Source organism: Pteropus medius, unplaced genomic scaffold, assembly GCF_902729225.1.
Source record: "Pteropus medius unplaced genomic scaffold, Ma_sr-lr_union100, whole genome shotgun sequence".
In the NCBI taxonomy this organism is placed as follows: Eukaryota; Metazoa; Chordata; class Mammalia; order Chiroptera; family Pteropodidae; genus Pteropus; species Pteropus medius.
This window is the reverse complement of record NW_024350325.1, coordinates 9,441,615-9,469,492: the sequence shown is the minus strand read 5'-3', so window position 1 is coordinate 9,469,492 and position 27,878 is coordinate 9,441,615. Positions and strand designations below refer to the sequence as shown.

Here is a 27,878-nt window from a genome sequence, read left to right as displayed (position 1 = left end):
GCTTCCACCCTATTGTTCTAATAAGTCAAGTGGACAAGCCAGCTCAAACCCCTTCACATGTGTGCACAAAACCCCCCGCTACCCCCTAAAACATATTCATGAATTCATGTATCAGAATTCCCCATTAAATTACTTTTTGGCATCTACTTCCAACTTTCTCCCATATCTTATGCCCTCACTCTAAAAATGCATAATAATATACATACTGGACAAATCTTTTAAAAATGAAGCAGATCATAAAATGCACATGTTCAGGTCCTGTTATAAATTAGAAGGGTAGAAAACTGGTTCATCAAAGCTTTAGTGTACTTTAGTGTTCATCGAGTACTTACGATCACCATACATCTGTGGTCACCACATACCTAAAACATGCTCGTCTAAACCCAGGGAAGCAGAACAGGCCACCATGGTGAGGCTGAAGAAACGGCCCAAATTTCACAACGAGCCTTCTCTTGCCAACGTTTTGAAATCTGAAGCACTTGACTGTAAAAATCCACACCTTTCCAGGGATGGGCCTGGGACAGAGGGGTGATGTAGCCTGATCCCCTCAGACTGTGGGCTGGTTAACATCTTGGGGTGCTTTCAAGTTTCCTGAGGGAATCGCCTTGGGGTAGGGGGGGTAGTATGCTGCTGCCCACCACACTAGTGGAACTGATCCAAGAAATACAGCATTCATGGTTAGTTCTTTAGCACACATCTTTTGGCATCTGGTGATTTTCTAGAAAGGGCAAAAGAAAAATCCGTAGCTCTTTGGCAGAATCTTAAGTAAGACGAGAAGTGGCCAAGCCTTGCGTGGACCTGCTGTCACTTGTTCCGTTTCTGTCTTTGTGCTGCCACCTAGAGAGAAAAGGAAAACGTGTTGCATCCTGGTGAGGAAGAGGAATCACCTGAAATCCCAAGCACCATCTGCACCTTCTAGAACAGAAAAGCAACGTTTAGTGAGAATCAGCAGCTGCGCACTTTTGCTTCTGAGAGACCTCAGGTGAAGTAACGGGTTTCCGGTCACAGCCAACCTTGGCGATCTCATGCTAGGGCTGCTGGAGGCGAGGTGGGACAGAAGCATATTTTCTTTCCAGCGTTCAAAGGGAGTGAAATACAAAATAATGTTAAGATTTGCCCAAACTTATGGAATTGACACCATCATTTTAGAAAAAAATGAAAATACAAGAAACACGCAAAAACAAAGTTCTAACATGAATAATTCTTAAACCATTTTTCTCTCTTCCTTTTGTTTTCTTCTTATTTTTTAAGGTGGATCCTTTTTTTAAAAAGGAGGAAGCCTTACATAGATCCAATATACGAAAAAGTAGATAAATAGACTTGTTGGTGGAAGTAGTAGTCCCTAATACCCATCTGAAGAATGCAACTGAACAAGTGCAATTACTATAAGCCGGTTTCTTACTGAGTACAAAGTCCAACATAATTTATTCTGGAGATACAAGTTACCAGAAAAGTTGATGGAAATCAGATTTCTATGCCATAATGTGTATAAAATGTGACTGGTAAGACCTTCCTTGACTATCCATCTCCCCAGGACTGTCCACCTGTGGGCTCAGCTGTTTCCATAGCCTCCCCTCCCCCGCCGGGCTCTGCCTTGTACTTGCCACCTTCCATGAAGAGGCCTGATACGATTAACTCCAGAGACCTCCAAATTTTGGGTTAGTCCCGGAGAAAGGGCTTTTGGGAGAAAACGTGTGATCCAAGGCACTAGTCAAGCGCAATCAACTCTAAGAATAGAGAAAGTCAACTGTACGTGACTTTCGTGAAGATGCTGCCTTTCAAATCTGGTGAGGGGTGCCTTCCCAGAATGCAGTCGAAGTCAAAGTTAGGGCCTCTGAGGAGAAAGAACTTGGTGCACAGTCTGGGAGTCTTAGGTCCTGAGTTTAAGTTCTGGCTCAGCTCTTTACTAGCTGTGTGACCTCGGGCAAATAAGCTGACTTTACCTTTTTGAACTGTGAAATGGGGGAAATAAATTGTAAAATAAACCAACTGTGTCATATGGTTTCTGGAAGTATTAAACACATAAATTCATGTGAAAAGCGCTTAAAAATTGCAAAGCACTTTGTCAGTTTTTATTACTTTCCAATAATTGTGCTCTTTGGATTTCTTTCCACCACAAAGTAATATCATGTATGGGAAATGAAGAAAAAGCAGTGTACCCTGAAAACCACAATATCCAGTATGAGCATGTTGGTGTATTTCCTCCTAGATTTTCTTCCGAGGAAATATGAGATAATCCATCTAGAGTTAGAGTACCAGATGCATGGTAAGCGCTGGAGAGAGGCTAACTCTAAAAGCATTTTCCTCACAGGTGTAAAGGAGATGAGGCTCCTCAAGCAGCAGCGACACAGGAAGAACATAAAACAGCTCATTGGTCTGGTCTCATCTCACACAGAAGACATGACTGTGGGCCAGCAAAGCTGGTGATTCGTCCATAAGTCACAGAATTAAGGCAAGACTGTGACTACTACCAGATATAATCCAGCTACTTTAAATTAATTGGTCGTTTTAGAACAGTTACTTCACTTTTTAAAAGTTTTAGTTTAGTTTGATACATGGTTTTTCACTTCACTTACATTTTTAAAGATGAAGACATCTCATTACTGTTATTATCATACCATATTTCATACAATATAAACAGGACTTTACATTTAGTAAGTATATGGGTATATTTTAGTTTCTCATTTCCAAATTGCCTTTGTGTTTTGCTAAGGCCCCCAAATTAAAAGAAATATCTCGGGAGTAGCACACAAGAAAGAGACCTGAACCAGCAAAACACAATTCCACTTGACATCCACAGGAAACCTGATGGAGGAGAATCTCCTTGGGAGTACGGAAGTACAAACCTTTGCAGATGAGATCGCCAAGGCTGGCCGTGAGCGAAAACCCCTTCCTTCACCTGATGTCTCTCAGAAGCAAAAGTGCACAGCTGCCGATTCTCACTAAACGTTGCAGATGAGAGTCAGAGTACGAGGGAAATTTAAATTGAAGATTAACCAGGCATAAAAAAGGAAAGAATGTTGGTAATCTGAGATCAGTTTCAGAAATATCTATGATTTCATGAAAAAGATGGGGGCTCTTTTGTATATGTAGTGGTTTTATAGTTTGCAGATAGTTTTTGAAGCTTTCCCCAAACTCAGTACATTAATCAAAAAGAAAAATGATGTAAGAGAAGCAAAGGGCCAAAGGAGTTGAGTAAGGTAAAGTATCCTAATGTTTAGTATAATAGTCTAAAAAGCCTCGAGTTTGAAATTCCTTAAAGAGTTTTAAATAATATACGTGCCTGTCTGCATATGTACATTTATATATATGTGTTTGTATACATATATGTATAAGCATATGTGTATATATAAGCCCATATTGATATGTTTCTGATATTATTCCCAAAACAGCACTTGGCATGTGTAATACCTTTAGTCTTTCATTCTTCAGTTACTGTTCAATTCCTAGTAATGCTGTACATTGCAAGTGAGATTAGGATTTTCATCTGGGCATCAAAGGTAAAGTCAAGAATGAAAGAAAACAAAATTGCTATTTAAAGCTCTTGGGATCTAATGCACAACATGGTGACTATAGTTTATAATACTGTATTGTGTGCTTCAAATTTTCTGAGAGGGTAGATCTTAAGTGTTTTTACCACATAAACAAAAGGTAACTATGTGAGGTAATAGATATGTTAATTAGCTTGATTGTGGTAATGTGTGTGTGTGTGTGTGTATGTGTGTGTGTATTAAAAATACATTTTACACCTCAAATATATACAATTTTAATTTGTCAATTATACTTCAAAAAAGCTGGGAAAAAAGCTGCTGGGAAGACAAGTTTTTATAGACCACATATATTCTCAAACTTCAATAATTTAGGGGGCTTGATATAAATAATCTCTAAATGCCACATAAAAGCAAATTTATTAATATTAACACTGCCACACAGATGTAAACAATATATTTTAACTTCAGATCTTGTGCTAGGTAAAATGACTAGCAAATACAGTTCAATCAACTGACAGAAGAAAATTCAGTCCTTTATCTACGGAGATTAAAGATTTTATCTATTTCTACTGAAGTTTAAGCCTCCACTAGGAGTTTAAGAATGAGTTTATGAATATGTCCTTGGATGTCAAATTCAAGAGCATCACAGAAAACCCACTTTCAGAATGAACCTTGAATTTCTAGGTTCAGTCATACAGTGTCAAGGACCCCAATGATGTCCTTTACAGATTGCTTGATTATTTCATGCAATAAATATTTAACTGAAAACTTACTCTGTGCTGCCTGGTGCAGGTGCTGTGCACATAACTGAGAACCAGCCAGGCAAGGTTCTGTGAAGAAGGTAAGGCAGGAAAATGGGATGAAGAGTGACAGAGTTAGAATCAGGGGAGGCAGGTGAGACAGGTGAGGAAGGTTCAGAATTGAGTCTCTGAAAAAATGATTCTTGAGATAAGAAATAATGACAAGATGGAACCAATGATGTGAAGATCTAGAGGAAGGGGTATAAAGATAAACCTGTCATACGAAGACACCAGTGTAGGTACAGCTAGGCATATTCAAGGATCAAAGAGAAGGCCAGATAAAAGTTTAGATATTTTGAAAGATCAAGGTATATCAAGATCCTGACTTTGACCCTTGGAAAAAAAACAGTCAAGTCTCAACTAGTGAGGATGCTGGTTAGATTATCCAACCTATCTACGTAGCATGAACTGAACATTTACCAATTGTACATTCTGTGTCCAGCACTCTGCAAGACCCCAAACTTGAACAGTACTGAGTTCCTGATATTAATTAGCTTGTCTTCAATAGAGGTGATAATTCAAGTATTTAAATAGTCTTTTTTTTTCATCCTTTGCCCTTTGAGTTGAGTGTCACTATCCTGGCTCCAATGGCACACTGCCCTACAACTATAACTGTTCTGCGAATTAAATGAGTTATATGTAAAGTACTCATAACAGTGCCAAACACATAAATGCTATACAGTGTTTGTTGTTTGTAGTATCATTAGTTATTATAAAATTAGTATTATAAAATTATCACGAGAAAACAGGAAATTAGCATAGTTTCAAAGTATCTCATAAATTGAGGGACATTTTACAAAATAACTGACCAATAGTCTGAAAATGTCAAGGTCACTGAAAGACAAATATTGAGAGACTCTTACACATTAGATAAAACAGAGATATGACAACTAAAAGCAATACAGGGTTAATGGATTCTGCAACAGAAAAACAACAGTGTAAAAACAGAGATATGACAACTAAAAGCAATACAGGGTTAATTGGATTCTGCAACAGAAAAACAACAGTGTAAAAACAGGTGAAACTCAAATAAGGTGGTAAATTAACAGTATTGTATTATTGTAAATTTCTTAGTTTTGATAATTGCACTATGGTTATGTAAGGTGTTAATGTCAGAGGAAGCTGGATAAAGGGTATATATAAACTCCTTAATGTTTTTTGCAATTTTTCTATAAGTCTAAAAATATTTTAAAAGAAAAAAGTAAAGAGAGAGAAAAAGGCCCAGAAATGACAGAGATAATTGAACTAGCAAGGCAAGGACTGTTAAGCAGCTATTGTAATTATAATGAAAACGTTAACATAATGAGGAAAGAAATGGGAATACATAAAAAAGAACCAAATGGGACATTTACAATTGAAAATTACAATTTTTGAAGTAAAAATTTACTGAGGTTAATAGAAGATGAAACACTATGAAACAAAGTAACCTAAGTGTTTACTGACAGATGAGTGGATATAGAAGATGTAGTATAAATATACAATGGACTATTACTCAGCCATAAACAATGATGAAATACTGCCATTTGCAACAACATGGATGGATCTGGAGGGTGTTATGCTAAATGAAATAAGTCAGACAGAAAAGAACAAAAAACATATAATTTCACATATGTGAAATATCAAACACATTGGTACATGAACTGGGTAAAGAGGGTCATATACATGGTGATGGAAGGAGATTAGACTTTTGGTGGTGAGCACACAATAGAGTATAATGTAAACCTATTAACCACTGTTACCTCAAAATTTAACAAAAAACAAAAAACAAAAGACATCAATGAAAAAATAAACTTGAAAATACAGCAAAAGAAACTAAAATGGAATATTAAAACAAATGGCCAGAAAGTCATTGAAAGGACATATAGGACAATATCAAGTGGCCTAGTGTACATATAAGTGGAGTCACAGACTCTGAGGGAGTGAGGAAAAAAGGGGAGGGGGGAGAACAAAAAAATATTTGAAGAAATATTAGCCAAAAACTTTCTAAATTTGATGAAGTTTAGACCCACAAACTAGATAAACACAAAGAAAATCATATCAATAAATCATAATCAACTTGCTAAAAACTAATAAGAAAAAAAACTTTAAAAGAAGACAGAGCGAAAGGGACACATTATATAAAGTAGAAGAAATATAAAAATGATCACAGATGTCTCATCAGCAATTATACAAGCCAGAAGACAATGATGTTTTAAAAAGGTTTAAAAAAATTAATAAATCTTTAGCTGGACTAATCAAGAAAACAAAAAAGAAGACAAAAATGACCAATATCAGGTATAAAAGAAAGGAAATCATTACAGATCCACAGATATTAAAAAGATAATAAAAATATGAGGAACAACTTTTGCCAAGAAATTTGACAACCTAGATGAAATAGACACATTTCTTAAAAGACGTAAATTACTAAAACTAGCACAAGAAGGAGAAAATTAGAAGAGCTCTATATCTATTACAAAAATTGAACTAGTAATTAATTCTTCCCAGAAAGTAAATTCCAGGGCCAAATAGCTTCGCTAGTGAATTCCGTCCAACACGAAAGGAAGAAACAACACCAATCTGACACAAACTCTTTCAGAAAACGGATGATGAGAGACGATTTCCCAAGTCATTTTATAAGGCCAGCTTTATTTGTGACCAAGTAGGGTTTATCTCAGGAAAGTAAAGTTAGTTTAACATTCAAAAATCCATCATGATACTGCACATGCTAAAAGATATCCCTTTAGTAAAAGGAACCCTGGTTCCTTGGAAAAGAGGCTAATTTCAGGGCTTGGGCAGAGAACGTACAAAAGGAGCCTGGGATAGCCTGTCCAGGAAGAAGTGAGGGAGTTTTAAAGAATGATAAGAAAATACCAAAAAGATACAGAGGTCAGCTTGAAGGAGCTCCCACTGGCCCTTCTGAGGCAATATGAGCATCAAAATAAATAACAACAAACTAATATAACATAACCCACTAGATAAAAGTCTTCAAGTCCATAATGATATAAGTTCATACATGAATAAATAAGTAGAGAAGGGAAAGTTCTTCCTTATGAAAAATACCAACTAAATATAAAATAAATAAATATAAAAGAAACGATGGAGTTAGAAAATCATCAGATTTTAAAACTTCTGGGTGAATGTTTGATGAAGAATAATTCTTCCGGATTAAAGACGATAATATCGACCTTAACAAAAAAGAGAAGGCTTGGTGCTAGACAATTTCACCACTTATTTTCTTCTAAATTTTCCAGAAATAGATTATTCCTAGGCAATATTATTCTTTCCAGAACACTAGGAAAGATGGGAGCTAGGATAGTTCTGACACTAAAACCTAACAGCAATATTACTTTTGAATATAGATGTGAAAATCCTAAAAAAAAAAAAAAGTCTTGAAAACTAGATTTGACAATAGCAAAACCAGAACATCTACTATACTATCCTTTACCTACTGTCAAGTAGGGACTCAAGTACAGTTTAATAGTGATAAATACTCCCTAATCATAGGTCCCAAAAAGATATTTGCTACAACTCACACCAATTACTAATTTAAACTTTAAAGGAACTATAAATATGAAAGAAAATATAAAAAATGGACACTTTAATATTTACAACAACTGATGTCAGAATTAATGGTAAGGTACATTAATAAAATTACAAATTAGACAAAGATGACTACCGTTATTACTCTACAACACTATTCTAGATAGTCTCATCCATGGCAATATGCTATAAAAGATAATAATAGAAGTATAACCATTAAAAAGAATTGCACACAATTTTTTCAGAGTAAGATTATGTATCTTATTATGTATTGAAAACTCAATATGAATAATATAAAAAAATTTAGGTTAATAGTTTAGTAAATTGGTTATTTAGAAGATAAATATATAAAAATATAACACTTTATCACAAAATAGTTAGAACATCTAACTGAAAAAAAAATTATTTCAATTACAGCAACAAAAATACCTAGAGATATTTCTTAAAAAGAAGTATCCGGAATCTATATGAAGATGAAGAACAAAATATTAATGAAAGGTATAATGAGGATTTTAGTAAATACAGAGAAATACTATATATTCCTGAACGAGAATATTGAATTTTGTAAAGATGTCTGTTTTTTTCCAATATTTTATGGATCTAACAGAATCTCAATAAAAATCCCATTGGCACTTACTCTAGGAACTTGACAAATTAATCCTACAGATCTAGTGGAAAAATAAACTGGTGAGAAAATAATGAAATTAGAGCTTTACTCACAGACTATTTTAGAGTGAATATATCTCTACATAAAAACCAGAGAAAATCTGTATGACAAAAATCATACACAAAATTAAAGGCAAATGGCAACCCCCCCCAAAAATTACAATGAACATGGTAGATAAAAATTAATGTCCTTAAGTTACAGAATACTTTTAGCGTCCATTAGAAAAATACTGACATTCCAACAGTTTAACAGAGGACATAAACATATAATTTTCTTTATAAGATGACAAGTGATAAATATGAAAAATGTTTAACATCTTTATTAATCAGGGAAATGTGAATTAAAACTACAATAAAATGCCTTTTTCACTTATTTGTGAAGATAATATTCAAAGCTAACAAGATGGCATTGAATAAGAAAAGAACTCACACCACCATTTGTTATAGCACAAGATACTATAATTTTTCTGTGAAATATATTCCACAAATACATATTTGGCATATTTGGAGAACTTAGTTATGAACAAGTAAGCCCATATCTAAAAATCTACTCTAAAGAAATAATAAAAGATGTGGACAAATATTTACATACAATCTGATTCTTTAAAGAGTGAATATTTGGAAAAAATCTAAATAGCCAAAATAGGGTCATAGTTATTAAATAATCAAATAACCAAATAATTAATTTATTATCAAAAATTTGTCATTAAAAAAGCATAATTATGAAGAATACTTTCATAGCCTGGAAAAATGTCACAAAATGATGTCAAGAAAAAAGTTATAAAATTATAATTCCCTTAAAAATTATTATTATAAGAAAGTACACTATATTATCTCTGGGTAAAACTTAGGAAAATACAATTTTTGTTTTATATTTTTCTCTAATTTCTACAAAGAACATATATTCACAAAACAAAATACCATTAAATAAAAGCCAAAAACTAAAGGCTTTTAAAAAGTAGTAGTTTATCAGATAGTTTCACTATCTGATTTCTCTTAATATATTGAAAAATGTATTGCTACAGCTATCATGTGGCAAAGCTGCATAAAATAATAGGCATACACTCAAATATTGTCACATGTCAGTTTATTGAGGAAATTTGATGCTAGAGGTAAATTCTATTCACTTGATTACTTTTCATTATGTCAAAGAAGACTCCAAAGTCCACAATTACTTTCCCAAATTTTCTTCAGGAACATAAAAATCAAATACAAAGAAGTGTTCCAGTGAATTTGAAAATTGCTCCTATTTTATTTCAAATAGTGGTGATTAAGGGTCAGAAAGTACAGTAACATGGAGGAAGGACAAAAATGGAATATGTAAAAGGCAAATATTTTTGCTAGATTTCATTTTCAAAGTTTCAAATCTTTCCAATTTTTTTACTTTTTGCACCAAAAAAGAAATCAATACTTTTCATTCCACTCTTGTCAACTTTAGCCAAAGCCTTCTGAGCTGCAGTCATTTTGCTATTTTTCTGTCAATGAAAATAAGAGAAAAATTGTTACGTTACGAATGTAACATTTATAAATATTACATGCAAATCAAACCAGACCATGCATGTCTCAAGGTTCATTAAAGGAACAATCATCTGCTGCTAACATGACTCATAAGGAAGTGATTATTAAAAACAAGTTCTGATTTCTATTCAGAACTCAGACCTACGAGACAAAATGGGTTAAAAGAGGCAGGAGACAAACCGTTGCCTTCTAAGGAGTGGAACGTTAGTTTAGGGGGAATAATTCTGGAGGGTGCATTAAGTGCAATAACACAAACAATGGAACTGACACAGGCAGCAATTGTCAGAAGGAGGAATTACAGCCTTGTATTACTACATGATGAATAATTCACACCAATTTACCATCTGATTTTATTCAGAGGCTGTATGGGAAACCAAGGACACTATTATACTGAAAAGACAACCTGTATTGCAAAGAATCCAGACTAGCTAGCTGCTTCATTTTCCCTCCAACAAAAGAATACCTTCCAAAAAGCTGACTACAAATTTACCAGCTTTGTAAATTTTTATTTATCTCTTCCTGGTCATTTTGTTTGTTTGTTTTTACTATGCCCTAGCAGAAGGTAAATAGCAGCTGATTTTACTTTGATGCATCACAACTTGTTTAGCAGAAGCATAAAAAATAGGACTCAGCAAAGAAAAAAAATAGGCTGCCACCCTTGGGAACTGTGAGACAAAGTCACTGCCAAAGCATCTTTTCAGAGCACAGTGTTTGATCACTGAAATTTTGCTTCTCACATTCTATTACTTATAATTTAGTGGTTAGTCAAAAGTGACAATCTCTTTGAAATAAGTTATCCCCTGCATTTAAATGACATTCTGGTCCAACCCAGAATGGTCTCACTGGTGTTGTGCCCAAGGAGATACAATGTGCAGTAAGAAGGGTTGGGCAGAAATACTTCTCACAGAGAAACTCCAAAGTGCCCCTGCTTACAGAAAACATGGAGATAACCAGCTATTTAGGCATATCTCAAGTTGGATTATCCCTTAGGTAATCATGCCTAGGTAAGCTGCATATAAATTAAAGAATAAAATCTATTTTAAAAAACTTTAAACTATAAAGGGAGTAAATGTTGCGCAAACCTAAGTGGAAATTGATTTATTTTGGGATGGGCAAGGTCTCCCTAAGCATAAAAAATAATGAGAAAATCATAAAGAAAAAATGATTTCTATATTTAATCTTCAGAAAAACTTAAAACTTAAAATCAAATGAAATGGCTAAAGACAAATTGGAAAATTATTTGTACTTTATATGTCATAAAAAGTGTTGCCTTAATTTAGAATACTCTTACAAACGAACAAGAAGACTTACTATTGTATATAAAAACAGGCAAGAGACATGAACTGACAATTTGCAAAAATGCAAAAGGGCAATACGCATTTGCAAGAACAATTAACCTTTCTAGTTAAAGAAGTGTAGCCTAATTACACAGGCAAAAATTTTCAAGAATAAAAATCATAATGTTGGAGTACAAATTCCTACTAAATTTTTGGAAAGCACTTCATATGTGTATCTCAATAATCATGAAGAGACCTCATGATTATCTTTTGATAATCAGATTATCTTCTGAATAAAATAGCATTTTCTAAGGTCTTACTCTTAGTTCAAGTGTGTCTAATGAAATAATCATATAGAGATGCAGACTATAGATAAGAATGTGTATCACTTCATAAAAACAAACAAAAAAGCAGAAGTGACCTGTGCCCAAAAATAAAGGAATGATGAAATAAATTATATTTCCATATGGTGAAATAAAATAACATGCATGACTGAATATGATGAAAAATTAATAAATTTTCATAGAATGCTTAACGACATGTGAACATTTTCACAATATAGTGATAAATGAAAAAGGCAGAATCCAAAACTATATGTGTATATATATTACACTTAATGCCAATTTAAAAAGTTATATATGTATTTATAATGCATGTATAAGATAAAACACTAAGAAATGTTACAAAAATATTACTGAATAGTGGGGTTACTAATGATTTGTGACATCCTCATAATTTCTGGGAAGCTTCTTGGCAGCAGAGTTGACAAAGCATTACCTATGCAGCTCTCTCCCTCCACCCCATCCTATCAACTACAAATACATAGCAAAGTTCTGGCACACTCTTGCTATGAACATTGCCTTCCTTTGAGTTCTAAAAATTCTTCCTTGCTTAACATTTTCATTATCATTCACAATTCTGAATTAATGACTTAAGTCACAGAAACACGTTAATAATTCTTCATGGTTAAAACTGTAAAATCGCAATCAAGCATACAGTTGTTCCTGGATGCCCTCACGCAGCATCACTCACTGAGTCCAAGAGTATGCCACCACATCTGGACACACATACCTTTTCAGTCTTCAGATCTTTAGTATTAAACTTAGTGTAATCTTCTTTTGCTTCTACGGGGTCATCTGATAACTTTACTTTCTGCAATGTTAGAGCAGTGAAGTGGTGTCAAACGTCACCTTGACACATTCATTTAAAAAGAATCAACATGTGCAGTCTGGACTCACAGGAGGCCAAATGGAGTAGCTGACCCTGAAAACGGCTTACTTTCTATAAGCTCTTTTACATGTTGCTGATTATCTAGGGAACTAAGTCATGGAGCTATACAAAGATGGTAATAAGCTATGTTCCTAAATGGACATTATACCAGCCCAGGAAGTGAATAAAGTGGGGTTTCTGAGGAGCCCTTCTGAGGAGCAGTTTTGGTAATGGGGGAGTACAACTCGCCAAATCCCAGCCGCAGCCTCAAGGCAGTCTAGCAGTATTGATCACATGCTTTGCATGAACCAGGGATGGTGACTGCTGACTTCCAGGACAGTCTAAGGGGGTGAACGTGGACACAAAAGGAAAGACAAGAATTTCCTCTAAGGGGGACAGGTGTCCAGCCAGAACCCCCACTTTATTCACTTCCTGGGCTGGTATAATGTCCATTTAGGAACATAGCTTATTATCATCTTTGTATAGCTTCATGTTCTTAACTTCCTTTCGATTTAATCATCTCATTTTATCCAAACAATAAGAACCTTGCAAAGCAAGCAGCCAGCAGGAGAATGAAGCACAGAGAACTTAAACAAATAGCTCGAAGCCACTTAGTAGGGGACTCGGGATGAGATCTCAATTTCTGTACAAGTGCTATTTCCATTGGGCCCGATGCAACTAAGTCAACCTTATTTTTTATTTTTATTTTTTTTTTTTACGCCTACAGAACCCAGTCTTCCTGGGTGGTCTCCCATCCAAGTACTATCCAGGCCTGACCCTGCTTAGCTTCGGAGATCAGACAGGATCAGGCATGTTCAGGGCGGTATGGCCATAGACTAAAGTCAACCTTTACTCATGTTTTTACCTTTCACATGAGCATTTTACACCGATAAATGTAAGAATCTTGTCAAGAATTAGACTGTAGCCTTCATGTCATATTATAGAAGGAACGGTGTCACATTTATTATGTAAAAGGCATACAGCAGGGCAGATAAGTTTTGATGTTTAACATGGAGCAGCGACTACACAGTGATCGCAACTCGGAGTTTTATAGATCTTTAAGCTCTTTATGGAGACAGCAGGTTGACAAGATCCAATATGGATTCATTCACCTTGGAAAACACAGATTTGTTCCCAGCTTGACTCTTCACACCCCAGCTTTCGATAAACAAAGAACTAGTAGTTACTGCTAAAAGATGCCACAGCACATGCATAACATGGGATAAAACAGCATGTCTTGAAAATTCTTCACTGTAACAAACAGAAGGGTATCTGGGAATACATCGCATAATGGGACAAAACCTTCTCTTGGCCACATAGCAACCTCTAGCAAACAAATCTTCAAAAGAAAAAGACTAGTTTATCATGTATGAACTACCTACCAGCAAAGTGAACGTAGGTGTATAAGCAACTTTCTTAATACATGTTTCTACTAAAATTAAGACAATAAAGGGTATTTAGGTGATGCATACTTTTAATAGGAAAGTATCTTCGAATAGGAGAGTAGAACTCACAGATAATAGTGATGAAGGCTATAATAGTTTCACATTGCAAGAAGCTTAAAAGTTATAAGGATGTCTGCTTTCCTCCTCCGCTGCAAAAGGTTCTAATATAGATGTTCATCAACACTTGGGCATGTTCACTTTCCACTGATAAGTCAAATAAAAAAATGTTCATGGCAAGAACGTAGGATGAAAGGTGCTTCCTTATCAATATCAAATGTTTAATAAGATGACTGACTTGTTCGGGTGCTTTAAAGGCCCACTATCAAACAAGATACCAGTTATAAGTACTTATAAAAAAGAAAATGATTGTGGCAGCCTTTGCACATAACTAGTTTTCATGTTATTCCCAGCACACTGTTGAATATGTTGGGGAAAAAAACGTAATCGTTATACTTACTTAAATTTTTGTTATTTAAAAGACTGAATCACTGTAGATTTGGGGAAATGTTTCAGAAGAAATAGAAAAGTGGTTTGGAAAGACAATAACAAAGGACATGACAAATGGGTACAGTTCTGGAAAGAAAGAGCAAATGGCCGAGTACCACGGCGAAGACGAATTGGTCTTATCATTTTTGCAAATGATTTGCAAGAAGAAACCAGGAATATCTCCAAATCCACTGATTACATTCAGCTCTGCTATCTGACAGTGATAAATTCAAAAGATGGAAGGGGGTGAGGGTCGGAAGCTGAGTTTCAACACAGGCAAACATATGATAGTAAGAAAATAATGCAAAACATATTAAGGATGACAGGCTCTGTGCTATCGATTACAACACAGATACAAAGATACCTAATAGCCAGTGGAACATATTTCCTGCAAACAAGCAACTATAATTATTGTAAAAATCAATCAAATCCTGGACACAGACAGGAAAGCTGGCAGCAGACATTACCCTATGCTTGTTTAAACTATGGTATATCATCCAGTGCAGTTTGCAATGTGTACACTGGAGCTCCAGGAAGACACAACAGAGCAGGAAACATTGAAAAGCATCTAAAATAATCCAGGAGGTAAGGCTGAGATTTAGGAGAAAAAAGATTCCAAGATCTAAATCAGGGCTTGACAAACTACTGTCCATGGGCCAAATCCAGCTGGCCGCTTGCTTTTATAAAAGAAGTTTTACTGGAACACAGCCACGCTGGTCCGTTTATGAATTGTTTGCGGCGTCTCTGCACTACAACAGCAGAGTTGGGTAGCTGCGACAGAGACCATCTGCTTCTCGAAGCCTGAGTATTTACTATCTGGCCTTTACAGAACAAGTTTGCTGACCCCTAATCTAAATCATAAATGACGAAATCACAAAGAACTTAAATTTTGGAAATTAAAATAAGAAAATAGAAAATTGGGTCCAAGAAGAATAAACTATGAAACCTATTACTCCAGATGGAATGAAAGGCGAAAACCTTCAAGAATTGGTTTAGATCCATTCGTTAATGATCTCTAAGTTACCAAGGAAGACAGATATTTGAGAGAAAAAAATATGCTTAGTTTTTGGAGGGAGAGAAATAAGAAAATAACAAATACGCCTATTTTCTTAGTTATAGTAGTACGTCCCCTCATGCTACTGCCAGAGATAGTGGACTACTGGATTGGAAGAAGTGTGGGTCTGACCCTAGACCTTACAGCAACTGACTTCTGCCCAGCGCTATTCCTCCAGAGAGTAAAAGATGAACCTCCTTTGACAATCAGTTGAAAATGGCCCACAACTCATACTGATGTGCTGTAAATTTTCCATCCTTTTCTAAAAGTCAAAGTAATAAATGTTTTTGGAGCGACCACGACCTCCAAACAGGACATGATACAAAAAAGTCCTGAGCATGCTGGCCACCTGAAAGGTAGGGGGAAAAGAAAGTTGTTTAAACATCCACGACGTGTCCACTTCACGTTTTCAAGGCATCTGTTATTTTGCTGGTGGAAGAATGACCTCACTGACAGGCTGGTGCATGTGTTTATTTCCCTGAGGTCAGGCCTGGACAGTGTGCCATCAGGTGTGGTTTAGGACTGACTTCTCTACCCTCCCAATCTGGGAGACAAACCCAAGCTGCAGTCCACAGTGCAGAGGTGCTGTGGGTGGCAGTTTGAGTACATCTGGAAGAGGCAAAGCCTTTCCACTCACAGATAATGATCGCGTACACACTGCACCGATCACTTCAAGTATAGAAAAAAAGCATGGTCATCCTTGCTCAAAGGATTCTTTGCATTATAAAAATTATTCTCTGTGCATCTTTGTACTAGTGACAATCAGGTTAAGCAAAAGGAATTTTAGTTATATATAAAGTATTCCTGGTGATTAATAAAGTTAATTATAGGATTTGGCTAACTCAGGAATATGAATTATTATTACATATCTATAATATTTCTACATAGGTATCTGGCTAAAACCAACTATTATTGACAGTATTTTATTATTCAGGTAAAATCTACAAAAATAAAAAATACTGATGGCAATCCCAGTACAATCTCTATTCCATATTAACATCACTCCATGAAAGGTGGATTGAGTGTGTTTTAAAATAGACCAGAACAAAATGAACTTATGTGGTAAAAGTATAACAGTTTTCCAGGTTCCCCAAGATACCTTAGTCATAGCTTCTTACCTTTGATGGAGGATTTGGCAATGAAGCTGAAGTTTCTGGAAGCCTAAGAAATAAAAAATAAGAATCACAATCATGGTTTTTCATAGACAAGCCAACAGAAAGACTGGGCCAACTTGAGATTTACTAAGTCCTACTTGTTTCTGATAGCTTCACCTCCAAATATTTCACTGTGCAATCACCTCAGGGTAAAGAATGCAACTTCTATAAATGAATAAATCTTTGTTTCACTACTCAATTTCTTGTACTAAAATTGTTTGAACTAAAAAAAAAATAAAATTAGAACTCTTTTGTTGAGATGGAATTGCTTTTCCTCAGCCTTTACAAATTTGTGCTTTGGCATTGTAGTATTTTTTCTTCATAAATGATGAATCTAGCATATATTTAAGTTAAAATTATTTTAACTGTTGACAAAAAGACACAAAATTTATCTTTCTTCCATTAAAGAGAAGTTTAATTGACATAGCTTTCTCCCCAAATATTTAACCAAAACATAAAAATTTCAGTGTAAAGAAAAGAATCTAAAAAAAAGGAATACAAAGACATAAGGTTTCTATCTAGATAATAAGTCATGACTAAAAAAATCCAGAGAAATATTAAACAGAGGGCATGGATATCAATTTAAAGCAGGCTTTCAACATATTTTAACCACTGCAGAAACCAGTTTCTACTAATTGTTTTTTAAAGTAGGACCTATGCAATTGCTAAAAACAGCAATACTATCTATTAAAAACTTATTTTATCTTCATGTATCAGAGGAGGAAGCTATTATAAGGATCTGGGAAAGCTATTAAACCATTACACACACAAAATCTTAATAGTTACTAAAATTAAAAAATAAAACCAAAAAACATTTTTTTCCACCCTAAGGTAAAGTCTTTTCTTTATATTAAAGATCTTTATGAAGGAAGAAATGCAAATCAAGTCATTCTTAAACCCTCTTCTGCCCTCAAAGATACAGATTGTGTTTCAAGTGCTGAGCGTAATAAAGGTACTTAATGAACATCTAATAACAGTGAAAATGATACAAAACCTTTAAATGTAACTTTCAAAAAATATTCTACATGACATTTAGAATATTTCTTCCCACCTTTATTTCTATTAAAATGATCACAAAGAGCTAAATTTGTTAAGTCTAACTGGTAATATAATTTTAACATAGTTTACCATCTAAAATCATACCAATCAATAATTCTAGTCCTAACATGAGTTCCTGCAATCAGTATCTACTAAATTAATTCATTTCAATCAATGGATGTCCATTAAAAAAAATCACCTCCAAACCATAGAGTCTATGACATAACTCAAGAATAATCTCTTATCAGAAACAGTGAAGTGATAAGCCATAAAGAAATCCTAATGCTGAAAAACCCAGATGCAAAAAGGTGCTTCTTAATTATGACTGAAAATGAATAATACTTACTTTAAATATTTAGATAAGTCATCACTTAATTCTTTAGGGATGTAGTCAGATATCAGACCATGGGCATAACGAATATAATCCTCTGAAAGAAATAGAATAGAGAATAAAAGAAAAAAATTAGTAATAGTTATGCTCATTTTAAAATCAGATTCTGCCTCTATCTGGCCTTAAGAGACTCACTTAAGCTCCTAGCCTCTTACCTCATTTGTAAAATAAGGATGCTAATAACTACCCGTCAGAGTAGTGGGGTGATGTGATGGATGAGATAGGATGTAAGATAATATCAAATATATGATGAGATAATACAAGTACAACCCAGTAGATGCCCACTAAATGATAGTTAAAATGAAAATTCAGGGTTGTTTTCTTAGTTTAGGCTATTGAATATACATAAAGTTCAAAAATCAGTTGTAACAATATAAAATATTCATGTCCTTTTAAAAGACTAATTGTTTCTAGGTCTGTTTCAATATAGAATAAATCTGATCATTAAACAATGAGTACGCTTATTTAAGAGAAATATTATGTCTGTTAAGTACTTGCTTTATAAGAATTCTGAACACTATATATATACTCCCAAACTAAAATGTTTTAAAAAATGTAAAAAGCTAAACTCAACATTAATACTCAACATTAAACTCATCATCATAATCGTTAATTCCAAAGCATCTGGATCCTCAGTACTAAAATGAGTACTCATTAAATACAGTTACATAAGACAATAAAATCTGTTTTAAAGCCCTGTTCTTTAATTCAGTATTTTATGTAGAATACTAGCAGATAATCAAACTTAATCATAAGATGGAATAATCACACAGAGATATAAACTATCAAAAGCAATATCTCAGGTTTGTTCCTGGGATATTCATTTGCTTCTTTGTTTCCTTTCCCTTCTGCCTTCAGGTAAAGATAACAATTTGTACTCAGTATTGGTTAGAAAGTGACTACTGCCTGAACCGCCTGATATCAAAGTCTTCAGTCAGAGATTTTCACTGCCAATGAACTGAAAGTTATCATTGAACTCTTCTCAAAATGTGCTCATGGTTCTGGGCTAGTAATTATCCAATGAGTCATGAATAGACAAAATGATTTTAAGAATGCCAACATATCATCTGTTTGCTTCTTCTGGCAGCATATTGAGCTAAAGATGGAAAAAAAGGAACTAACTAGCATAAAGAGTATAAAGCTTACTTTATGGCTGGGACCCTAAATGGCAGTATACCGTAACCCAGACCCTTAAATCTAGAGCCAACCAAAGCCCCTGACAGCTGGTAAACTCGGTATGGTGAGGGGGCTGTCCACCAATCAGCCATCATCTGTCTGTGCAGGGTGTTCTAGGTATATTTCTGAAAATCAAAAACTGCCTCAATTACCATCAACCTCAAACAGGCCACCCTTCCCAGTTTTTATTTTTTTAATGAATAAAGCCAGATGTTTCAGAATTGTAAACTCCAGAATGGGGAACACTAAATTGCAGTTTAAAGTCAGAATAATTTCTGTCCTACCATTTGAGAATGTTATTTGCATTATACAGCTGTTTTTATCTGTGTGTGTGTGTGTGTGTGTGGGTGTGTGTGTGTGTGTGTATACACACACACACACGTAGTATATTACACTGGAAAAAGAAAAAGAATACCTTAAGAATCTAAAAGAATAAAAAATTGCCAAGTGAAGCAATTTTCATCTAAAATTGAAATGTTGAGACCTGTGGTAAGACATATGCTTCTTGAGAGAAAGATGCAGCAGATCAGCTGACTGGGCCCTGTGCCTTAGGAACAGCACAAGAAGGTTGAGTGTGGGCTAAAGAGTCAGACCAATTCTATTAATAGCTCATATACTAGTGATATGACTTTAGACACAGCTTGAAGAATTTCATCACAAAATGAGACTTCCTGGGGTCAGACAAGATGACATGCACACACTGGCAACTTAGTAAAAGGCTTAGCACACGATATACCCTCAACAAATGAAAGCCAGAGTTGTTAAGGTTGTTATTATTATTAGCGCAAAATAAATATTTGCTGAATGTATGATTTAAGTATCAATTAGTGACAGAAGCGATCTATAGTAGAAATATTACCTAGTTCTGAAATAAAATGCACACCTGCCACAAGATCTATGAGAACACACTGGCAAGGATGTGAAGTTTCTAAGACATTAAGATTTTAAAATCACAAGATAGACATTTATACATAAACAGCCTACTCACGACAAAAATCATTTCCGATGAAACAATTTACTTACCTTCCTTGTCACTGGAAACCTGGTGACTGCAGAAAAATGCAGCAGACTGTACCCGGGCACCAACGTTTATGTTATTGGTTTTCAACGCTGCCATAGTCTGATTAACCTATGAAGTAACCAAAAGGGGAATATCAGGTTATTCTGAACTAACTCTAGAAATCCACAGCTTTCCAGATGGTCCTCAACCCATTTCAGATGCAGGAAGAATTACTTCCTCAGCAGATATCAGAAGCTGAGAGACGGCTGCACATTTGGAGGAAGGCTGAGCAGCAGCTGCAGCATTTTGGGATGACTTCAATCCCTGGACTTCGTAGGGCAACACAGTATGAGAGCACTGACTCTGAAATCAGGCTGCTTGCTTTTGCTGTGACCAGGTGCTTGCTACTTAACCTCTCTGTGAAATGGGGGTAAAAATAGGACCTACCTCATAGGGTTGTTATGAGGATTAAATGAATGAATATATGTCAGGCTCTCAGAACAAAACCTGGAGCAAAGTTTAATTGTGATGATTTTCTAAACAAAATAAATAGTGTAAATTTCCCACTTCCTAGGACTTTAAATTTGACTTTGCTGTTCATGTCATTATCACTTGCTAAGAGCAAAAACTAAATGCCAAGACTCTGTCAAGCACTCATTACTCACCTAGACCACCACTGAGGCAGATGGAAAGCAAAACACGGGGCACTTTTACAGTCTTTTCACTACTACGCACAGTAGGTGCCTGATTAATTCTACAAGGTTCATTCCCATGTTCCCAAGCTCCTAATGTGCCCAGTAATGTATGACACACAAACATTTTTCACAAGGTGGAACACAGAAGATAAAAGAAGAGAATCTTAGGAATCAGTACAGTAACTACTGGAATTTGCCAACTTGCAAAAACTTTGTCAGCAATAGATTTGCTCTGGTGAGGTTCTTAATCAACGTGAAAGTACACTATGTCCTTAGACCAATGGTTTTCAAAGTATTTCTTTTTTTAGCCACATCTCACAGCAAGAAATACACAAAAGCCCAATACTCAAACAAATATATATGTTTCATAGAGCCAGACTTACCCTTACTCTGTTAAATTTTAATATATTCTATCCTATCCTGTCCCATCCCGCCCCTTCCCATTGCATTCCAAGAAAAGATATTGGTCGTGACTTACTAAATCAATTTGAAAGCATTGCTCTAGACCTTATATGAATGAGGTCTAATTCTTAGGCACTAAGGTACAGGGTATGCCTGGAAGATAATCCCTCTTCAGCACCCAAACACAGAATGGGACACACTTCCTTTAAGATTGAAATCCAGTCTGTCTCAGCCCCCGCCCAGCCTTGCCTGGCTGTGTGTGAGCAACATCAATCTCTGAGACACCTGCAGGATGCACATCAGGCCTGGTATCATCTGGCTTATAGGACTCAAAAATATACCAACAAAGAGCAAGAACTTCTTTCGTTCAGTGTGAAGGATCATGGGGAAATGGAAATACAAGTCAAAGGAAAACATAGAGCTAACTCCAGAGACACATGAGAAAGAAAGAATGAAAAGTAAACGAGTTCTTCTCATATTGGATATCTTTATACAGTTTTCCATTCTTAGCTGCAAATACAAAATAGTCTTTGGATTACAACTTAGCACATTCCTTAAAGATTTTTTAAAAGGAGCACTGAATTTTTTCTGCCATAGGCACTGGAGAGGTACTATACCTTTTTTTCCAGCCACTTTAATGTCTTCTCTTTGCTGTACTTATAGTATTTCCTTGTGCCTATTTCTGTATTAAATTAAAAGAAAAAAAATACTAAGCACAGTGGATTAAACAAAAATAAAACTCATAAGATTATATCATATACAAAATATAAAATATTTCACAGTAGTTTATATTTTTGAAAATTCAATTTACAAACCTGACAGCGTATTTAAGTTATTAAAAATAAATTCCAAAACAGAATTTGAGTACCTTAGGTTTCATCCAGCCATTAAATTAGTGGGAATTTAAGACAATCATCAAATTATACAAACAAATCTGTAGAAAAGGTAATTTTTAAAACAGAAAATGAACAAGCTAAGCAAATTTCATTTTTCTGAATAATTTTAAGCTTACCTCAATGTTTTCAATGAAAGACTTTTTTTCTAAAATAAAAATGAAAATCCTCCAAAATAAAATTGAAACTAAATGTAGATGCCTGTGAACTTTCTTATCCATACCAAAAATACATCTCGTTACCTACTCAGTACTGTCCCAGTGGGATTCGTGGAGAAAGAAGAAAATCTCTTTCTTTCACTGTATTACAATATAAGCACTGCTATTTCAGGGCAATTTAGATTTATGATAGGCTCAACCTGGCCCTTTTATAGGGATAAACGTTTCACATCTTATAAATTACACTTGCTGTCCTCACAATCCACCTAGCATTATCTACTATGTCATCATTTCCTCGGTAACACTTCATTCACGGGTTTCTTGGTTTCTGTGCAATCAGCGGAGGCAGCGCTTCCACTTCCAGCCTCTGTCTCCACACAGAAGTTATCCTGGGACCACTAGAAGCCCTAAGGCCAGGTGCGTGTGAGTCTACGGGAGTCATCCTAGGGTTCTATAGAACGATGTTTTCTCTTTCTTTCCTCTGTAATCATAGTAGGAAATGGAAACTGCTTATCCAGGGATTGTTTTCTGCAGCCCACTAAATTGCTTCAGTTCCATGAACTGGTTAATAGGGGAGAGGCTGGCAGGGTCTCTGGCCTTAGCTCCTGTGCATTTCCTCCCCATTTCAGCCTGTGGTTATCAGCATTGTGGGCAATAGGAGGCAGGAGGGAGTGGGGGCCAGACCTTTGTACGCTCTCCTCAGGACGTGTCACTGGAATAACGAAAGAGGGATGGTTGCAAGTGGCAACCTGTCAGAAGTCTGAAGATTCTCTGGTGCAAGGTCTGCTCTCCAAGAGCCAAGTCTGCTGGGACCAACAGCTAGCTGTGGAGCCATGGCCGAGGAGGTGGGCCTGACTTCCTCGGAGATGATGTCCCACCCCACGGACATTAGGGGAATTACAAGAGCATGCAGCAATCACTTAGTAGTAAATGCACGCCGCTGAACAGATTTTAGAACTGCTGTTTATTGCCTGAAACAAATAATCTCCAAAAAACTTCAGTGCTCAGGTCTCGCCTAAGAAATCTTACCACAACTATGATACTCACTTCCTTCTTCCTCTACCTCCAAATTCCTCGGAAGAACTTCTACAATCTGCCATGGTTCCTTCCTCTCTCCCACACCCTGAGCCCCCTGCAGGCTACTCCTTTCCCTCCTGAAAATGCTCTTTCAGAAGTGGAGACCACAGGTTGAGCCACACTTTCTGAGCTTCTACACATGCAGTGCATACTGTCACCTTGAGAAGTCACCTATTAAATGAGATGATCCATACAAATCCGAGAGTACAATACCTGACACATAACGAATTCTTAATATTAGTTAAGAACAAATGAGAACTGACAACCTGTTAATGACAATAGCATCAGAAACTAATGTACTTTTAGGCCTTATACACATTTTCTTACTGAATGCTCAGAATGAATTGCCAATGAATACCATTATTTGTCCCCATCTTAAAGGACTAGGTTTGAGTGAATCACAATAAACTGTCCAAAGTCAGTGAGTGAGCTAGTAAGCATCAGGATTCCTTTTCAAGCTGACAGCAAAGCTGTGGATCTGATGTTCATTTTACCAAGATCAACTAGCTCTTCACCCGCCTCAGTACTTCTTACCCTGGTTCCTTCTCCATGGTTTTATAAAACTTTTCTCTCGGTTTTTCTGTATCTCTGGTGACCTTTACTCTGATTTTTTTTCTAGTTCCACTTCTTCTTCCTCTGAAGTCAACTATACCTTTTTCCTGGAGTGACTTCATCCTGTCTCAACAACTAAACAAACCCAACCAGGAAGCTCACCTCCCTGAGCTGAGGCTGTGTGCCTAAAACCAAATTGTTCACTTTCCTCCCAAACCACTCTCTTGGGCACCCACGCTCAAATCTCAGGGCTATTATCCACTCCTGCCTTACTTTCCACATTCCATCACTGGATTCCATGGAAGACGGGCAAGAGCCAATAGTATCTTGTAGGGGATACTGGGAGAGGGAAAAGCAAGCAAAAAAAATATCAGAAATCAGGAGGCTTAACTCCTTGTATTGAGTCAGTAACTACTTCATTTTTTTTGAAAAATCAATTTTATTTAGTAAATATTCATATTCTCAATACACACATTTTAAGTGTACAATTTGAGGAGTATGGACAAATGTGTACATACAGTCATGGAACCATTACCCCAAAAAGTTCCCTAGAGCCCTTTTGCCATCAATTCTCCCATCCCTACCCAGACCTCAGATGAGCGCTGACTGCTATCATGATAGATTTGTTTTTGCTTTATTCTATAAGTTCATAGAAATGGAATCACATGGTGAGTACTTTTCTGTGACCATCTGTTTTTGCTCAACATAATTTCTGTGAGACTCCTCCATTTTGTTGCAGCTAGCAATAGCTCCTTCCTTTGTGATACGGAGTATATATATCCTGCGTATGGACATTCCACATGTTGTTTACCCGCTCACCTACTGAAGGACATTGAGATTATTTCCAGTTTTTAGCTATTTTGAAAAAGCTGCTATGAAATCAAAAGGCTGCTCTGAACATTCTTGTATAAGTCTTTGCATGGACCTATGTTTTCATAAGTCTTGGGAAAATAACTAGAATCACTGAGTCATAAGAAGTTGCCTGGTTACACCATTTTACGCTTCCACCATCCAGGTGGAGAGTTTCAGTTGCTCCATAGCTCACCATCAGTCTTTTTGGTTTTAGACACTCTGGGGGATATTAATGACACTTCCTTGTGGTTTTAATATACATTTCCCTAGTGACTAATGGTATTGAACATCTTTTCATGTGCCTATGGGCTATTCATATTCTTTTCTGAAGTGATTACTCAAACTATTTGCTGATATTACTGTGTTAAAAGAGATCTTTATAATAAAATACCTAGGAATAAATCTAACGAAACACATGAAAGACCTACCTATATAATGAAAACTATAAGACCTTGTTAAAAGAAATCGAAGAAGATACAAAGAAATGGAAAGATATTCTGTGTTCTTGGATTGGAAGAATCAACATAGTTAAAAATGACCACATTGCCTACAGCATTATACAGATTTAATGCAATCCCCATCAAAATCCCATCGGCATTGTCTAAAGAAATGGAACGAAGAAATCATCAGATTTATATGGAAGTACAAAAGACTCCGAATTGCCAAAGCCATCCTAAGAAAAAAGAACAAGGCTGGAGGCATCACTCTGCTTGACTTCAAATTATACTACAAAGTGACAGTAATCAAAATGACATGGTATTGGCAGAAAAACAGATACATGGACCAGTGCAACAGAATTGAGAGTCCAGAAATAAACCCATATTTATATGGGCAAATACTTTTCGACAAAAAAGCCAAAAACATACAGTGGAGAAAGAAAAGCCTCTTCAATAAATGGTGCTGGAAAAACTAGAGAGCCACTTGCAAAAGAATGAAACTAGACTGTTGTCTATCACCATACACCAAAATTAACTCAACATGGATTAAGGACCTGAATATAAGACTGGAGTCAATAAAATGAATAGAAGAAAACATAGAACTAAACTCAAGGACCTTGGACTTAAAAAGGATTTTATGAATTTGACCTCAAAGGCAAGGGAAGTAAAAGCAAAAATAAATGAATGGGACTACATCAAACTAAAAAGCTTCTGCTCAGCTAAAGAAACTGTCAACGAGGTAAAGAGACAACTCCAAATGGGAAAATATATTTGCAAGCAATGCCTCTGATAAGGGCCTAATATCCAAAATATACAAAGAACTCATATACCTCAATAACAACAAAAAAACAAGGGCAGGGAATTTAAATCATTTCTTCAATTAAAAAAAAGAGTTCTTTACGTATTTAAAATACTTATCTTTTATCAGATATATGCTATGTAAACAATTCTTCTAATTGTGGCTTATCTTCTTTTTTTCTTAGTGATATCTTTCAAAAAACAGAAGCTATTAATTTTGATGAAAAATAGTTTATAATTTTTTTATAGTTAGTGGTTTTTGTGACCTAAGGTCACAAAGGTTTTCTTTTAGAAATTTAACGGTTATTTTTGCATTTAAGTTAGCAATCTATTTTGAGTTAATTTGTCTGTATGACAGTGAAGTGAGGGCCAACACTGTTTTTCATATGGAGATCCAATTTTTCCAGGTTATTTGTTGAAAAACTATCCTTTCTCTCATTGAATTATTTTGACACCATTAAAAAAGTCAATTGACTCTTTAAGTGTGGGTCGACTTCTGGATTCTCTATAATTAAATCTATAGATCAACTTGTAGAGAATGGACATCTTAACAATTTTGAATCTTCTAACTCATGAATATAGTGTATTTCTCCATTTATTTAGTTCTTTAATTTCTCTCAGCAATGTTTTGTAATGTTCTGTATACTGGTCTTCCACATACTGTGTTACATTTATCCCTGGAACTTATGGTTTTTGATGATATTATAAATTGTATGTTTTTATTCAATTGTCTGATTAATCACTGCTAATATACAGAAATACAAATGACTAATGTATATTGATCTTGTATCCCGAGTCCTTGTTTATTAGTTCTAGTGATTTTTCTATAGACTTTTTGAGCTTCTTATATACATAACTATATTGTTTATGAGTAGTTTCACTATTTACTTTCCAATCTGTACACCCTTTACCTTTTTCTTGTCTTATTGAAACTGCTAGGACTTCCACTACAATGATGAATAGAAGTGGTCAGAGAGGATACCTTGTACCTAATTGTAGGGGAAAAATGTGTTCAGTCTTTTACAGTGAAGTATGATGTTATCTCAGGTTATGACACAGATGCCCTTTACCAGACTGAGGAAGCTCACTTCTATTTCTAATCTGCTGAGAATTTATATTATAACTGAATTTTGTCAAATGCTTTTTCTGCATCTATTGAGATTATCATACAATTTTTCCTTTGTAATGTGCAAATATGGTTAATTATACTGATTGTCTAATGTTCAACCAACTTTGTACTGCTGAAATAAACTAGTTATAATGTATTACCTTTATTATATATTTGATTTGCTAATATTTTGTTTAAAAAATAATTTCAATCTATTATCACAAGGGATATTGGCCTACTTTTCTTTTTGTAATAATTTTGATTTTGGTATTGAAGTAATTCTGGCTTCAGAAAATTAGTTGGGAAATATTCCTTCTGCATCTAATTTCTGAAAGAGTTTGAGTAAGTATTATTATTATTATTATTATTATTATAGTATTATTTCTTCCTTAAAATATGACAGAATTCACAAGTGAAGCCAGCTGGGCTTGTAGTTTTTTTCCTAGGAAGTTTCTTAATTATAAATTTATTTTTAATTAAACATTCCCTGGATGAGATGATCACTAAGAAATATCCAGCTTGACTAGCCCAGAATGCTACACAAGGACCAAGTGCATAAACTAGTGCTTAACTTTAAAATTTACAAGTTTTTATAAGCAAGGAGGTTTAAAATATCGTGAAGGCCACAAATTACCCACAATTATGAAAAATACCACAATATGTTTGTTCACGTCCTAAATTT

The 27,878-nt window shown here is 35.2% G+C and overlaps 1 protein-coding gene and 1 pseudogene across 8 annotated transcripts in view; both read right to left on the bottom strand.

Moving 5' to 3' along the window:
- Positions 1–237: 237 nt before the first annotated feature.
- RNASEH2B (ribonuclease H2 subunit B) overlaps positions 238–27,878 on the bottom strand; it is a 61,669-nt gene continuing 34,028 nt past the window's right edge. For 7 of the 8 annotated variants that reach the window (XM_039839397.1, XM_039839403.1, XM_039839396.1 and 4 more), the window contains 6 exons: positions 21,939–22,003; positions 20,248–20,353; positions 18,004–18,085; positions 16,584–16,626; positions 12,343–12,423; positions 9,547–9,951 (listed from right to left, as the gene is read on the bottom strand). In XM_039839397.1, the coding sequence (XP_039695331.1) occupies positions 9,838–9,951; positions 12,343–12,423; positions 16,584–16,626; positions 18,004–18,085; positions 20,248–20,353; positions 21,939–22,003 (491 nt within the window). In that variant the 3' untranslated portion in view covers positions 9,547–9,837. Of the gene's footprint in view, positions 838–9,546; positions 9,952–12,342; positions 12,424–16,583; positions 16,627–18,003; positions 18,086–20,247; positions 20,354–21,938; positions 22,004–27,878 lie in introns of those variants that run through there. The other variant, XM_039839401.1, reaches the window with a different exon arrangement.
- LOC120583949 (uncharacterized) lies at positions 13,199–13,317 on the bottom strand (annotated as a pseudogene).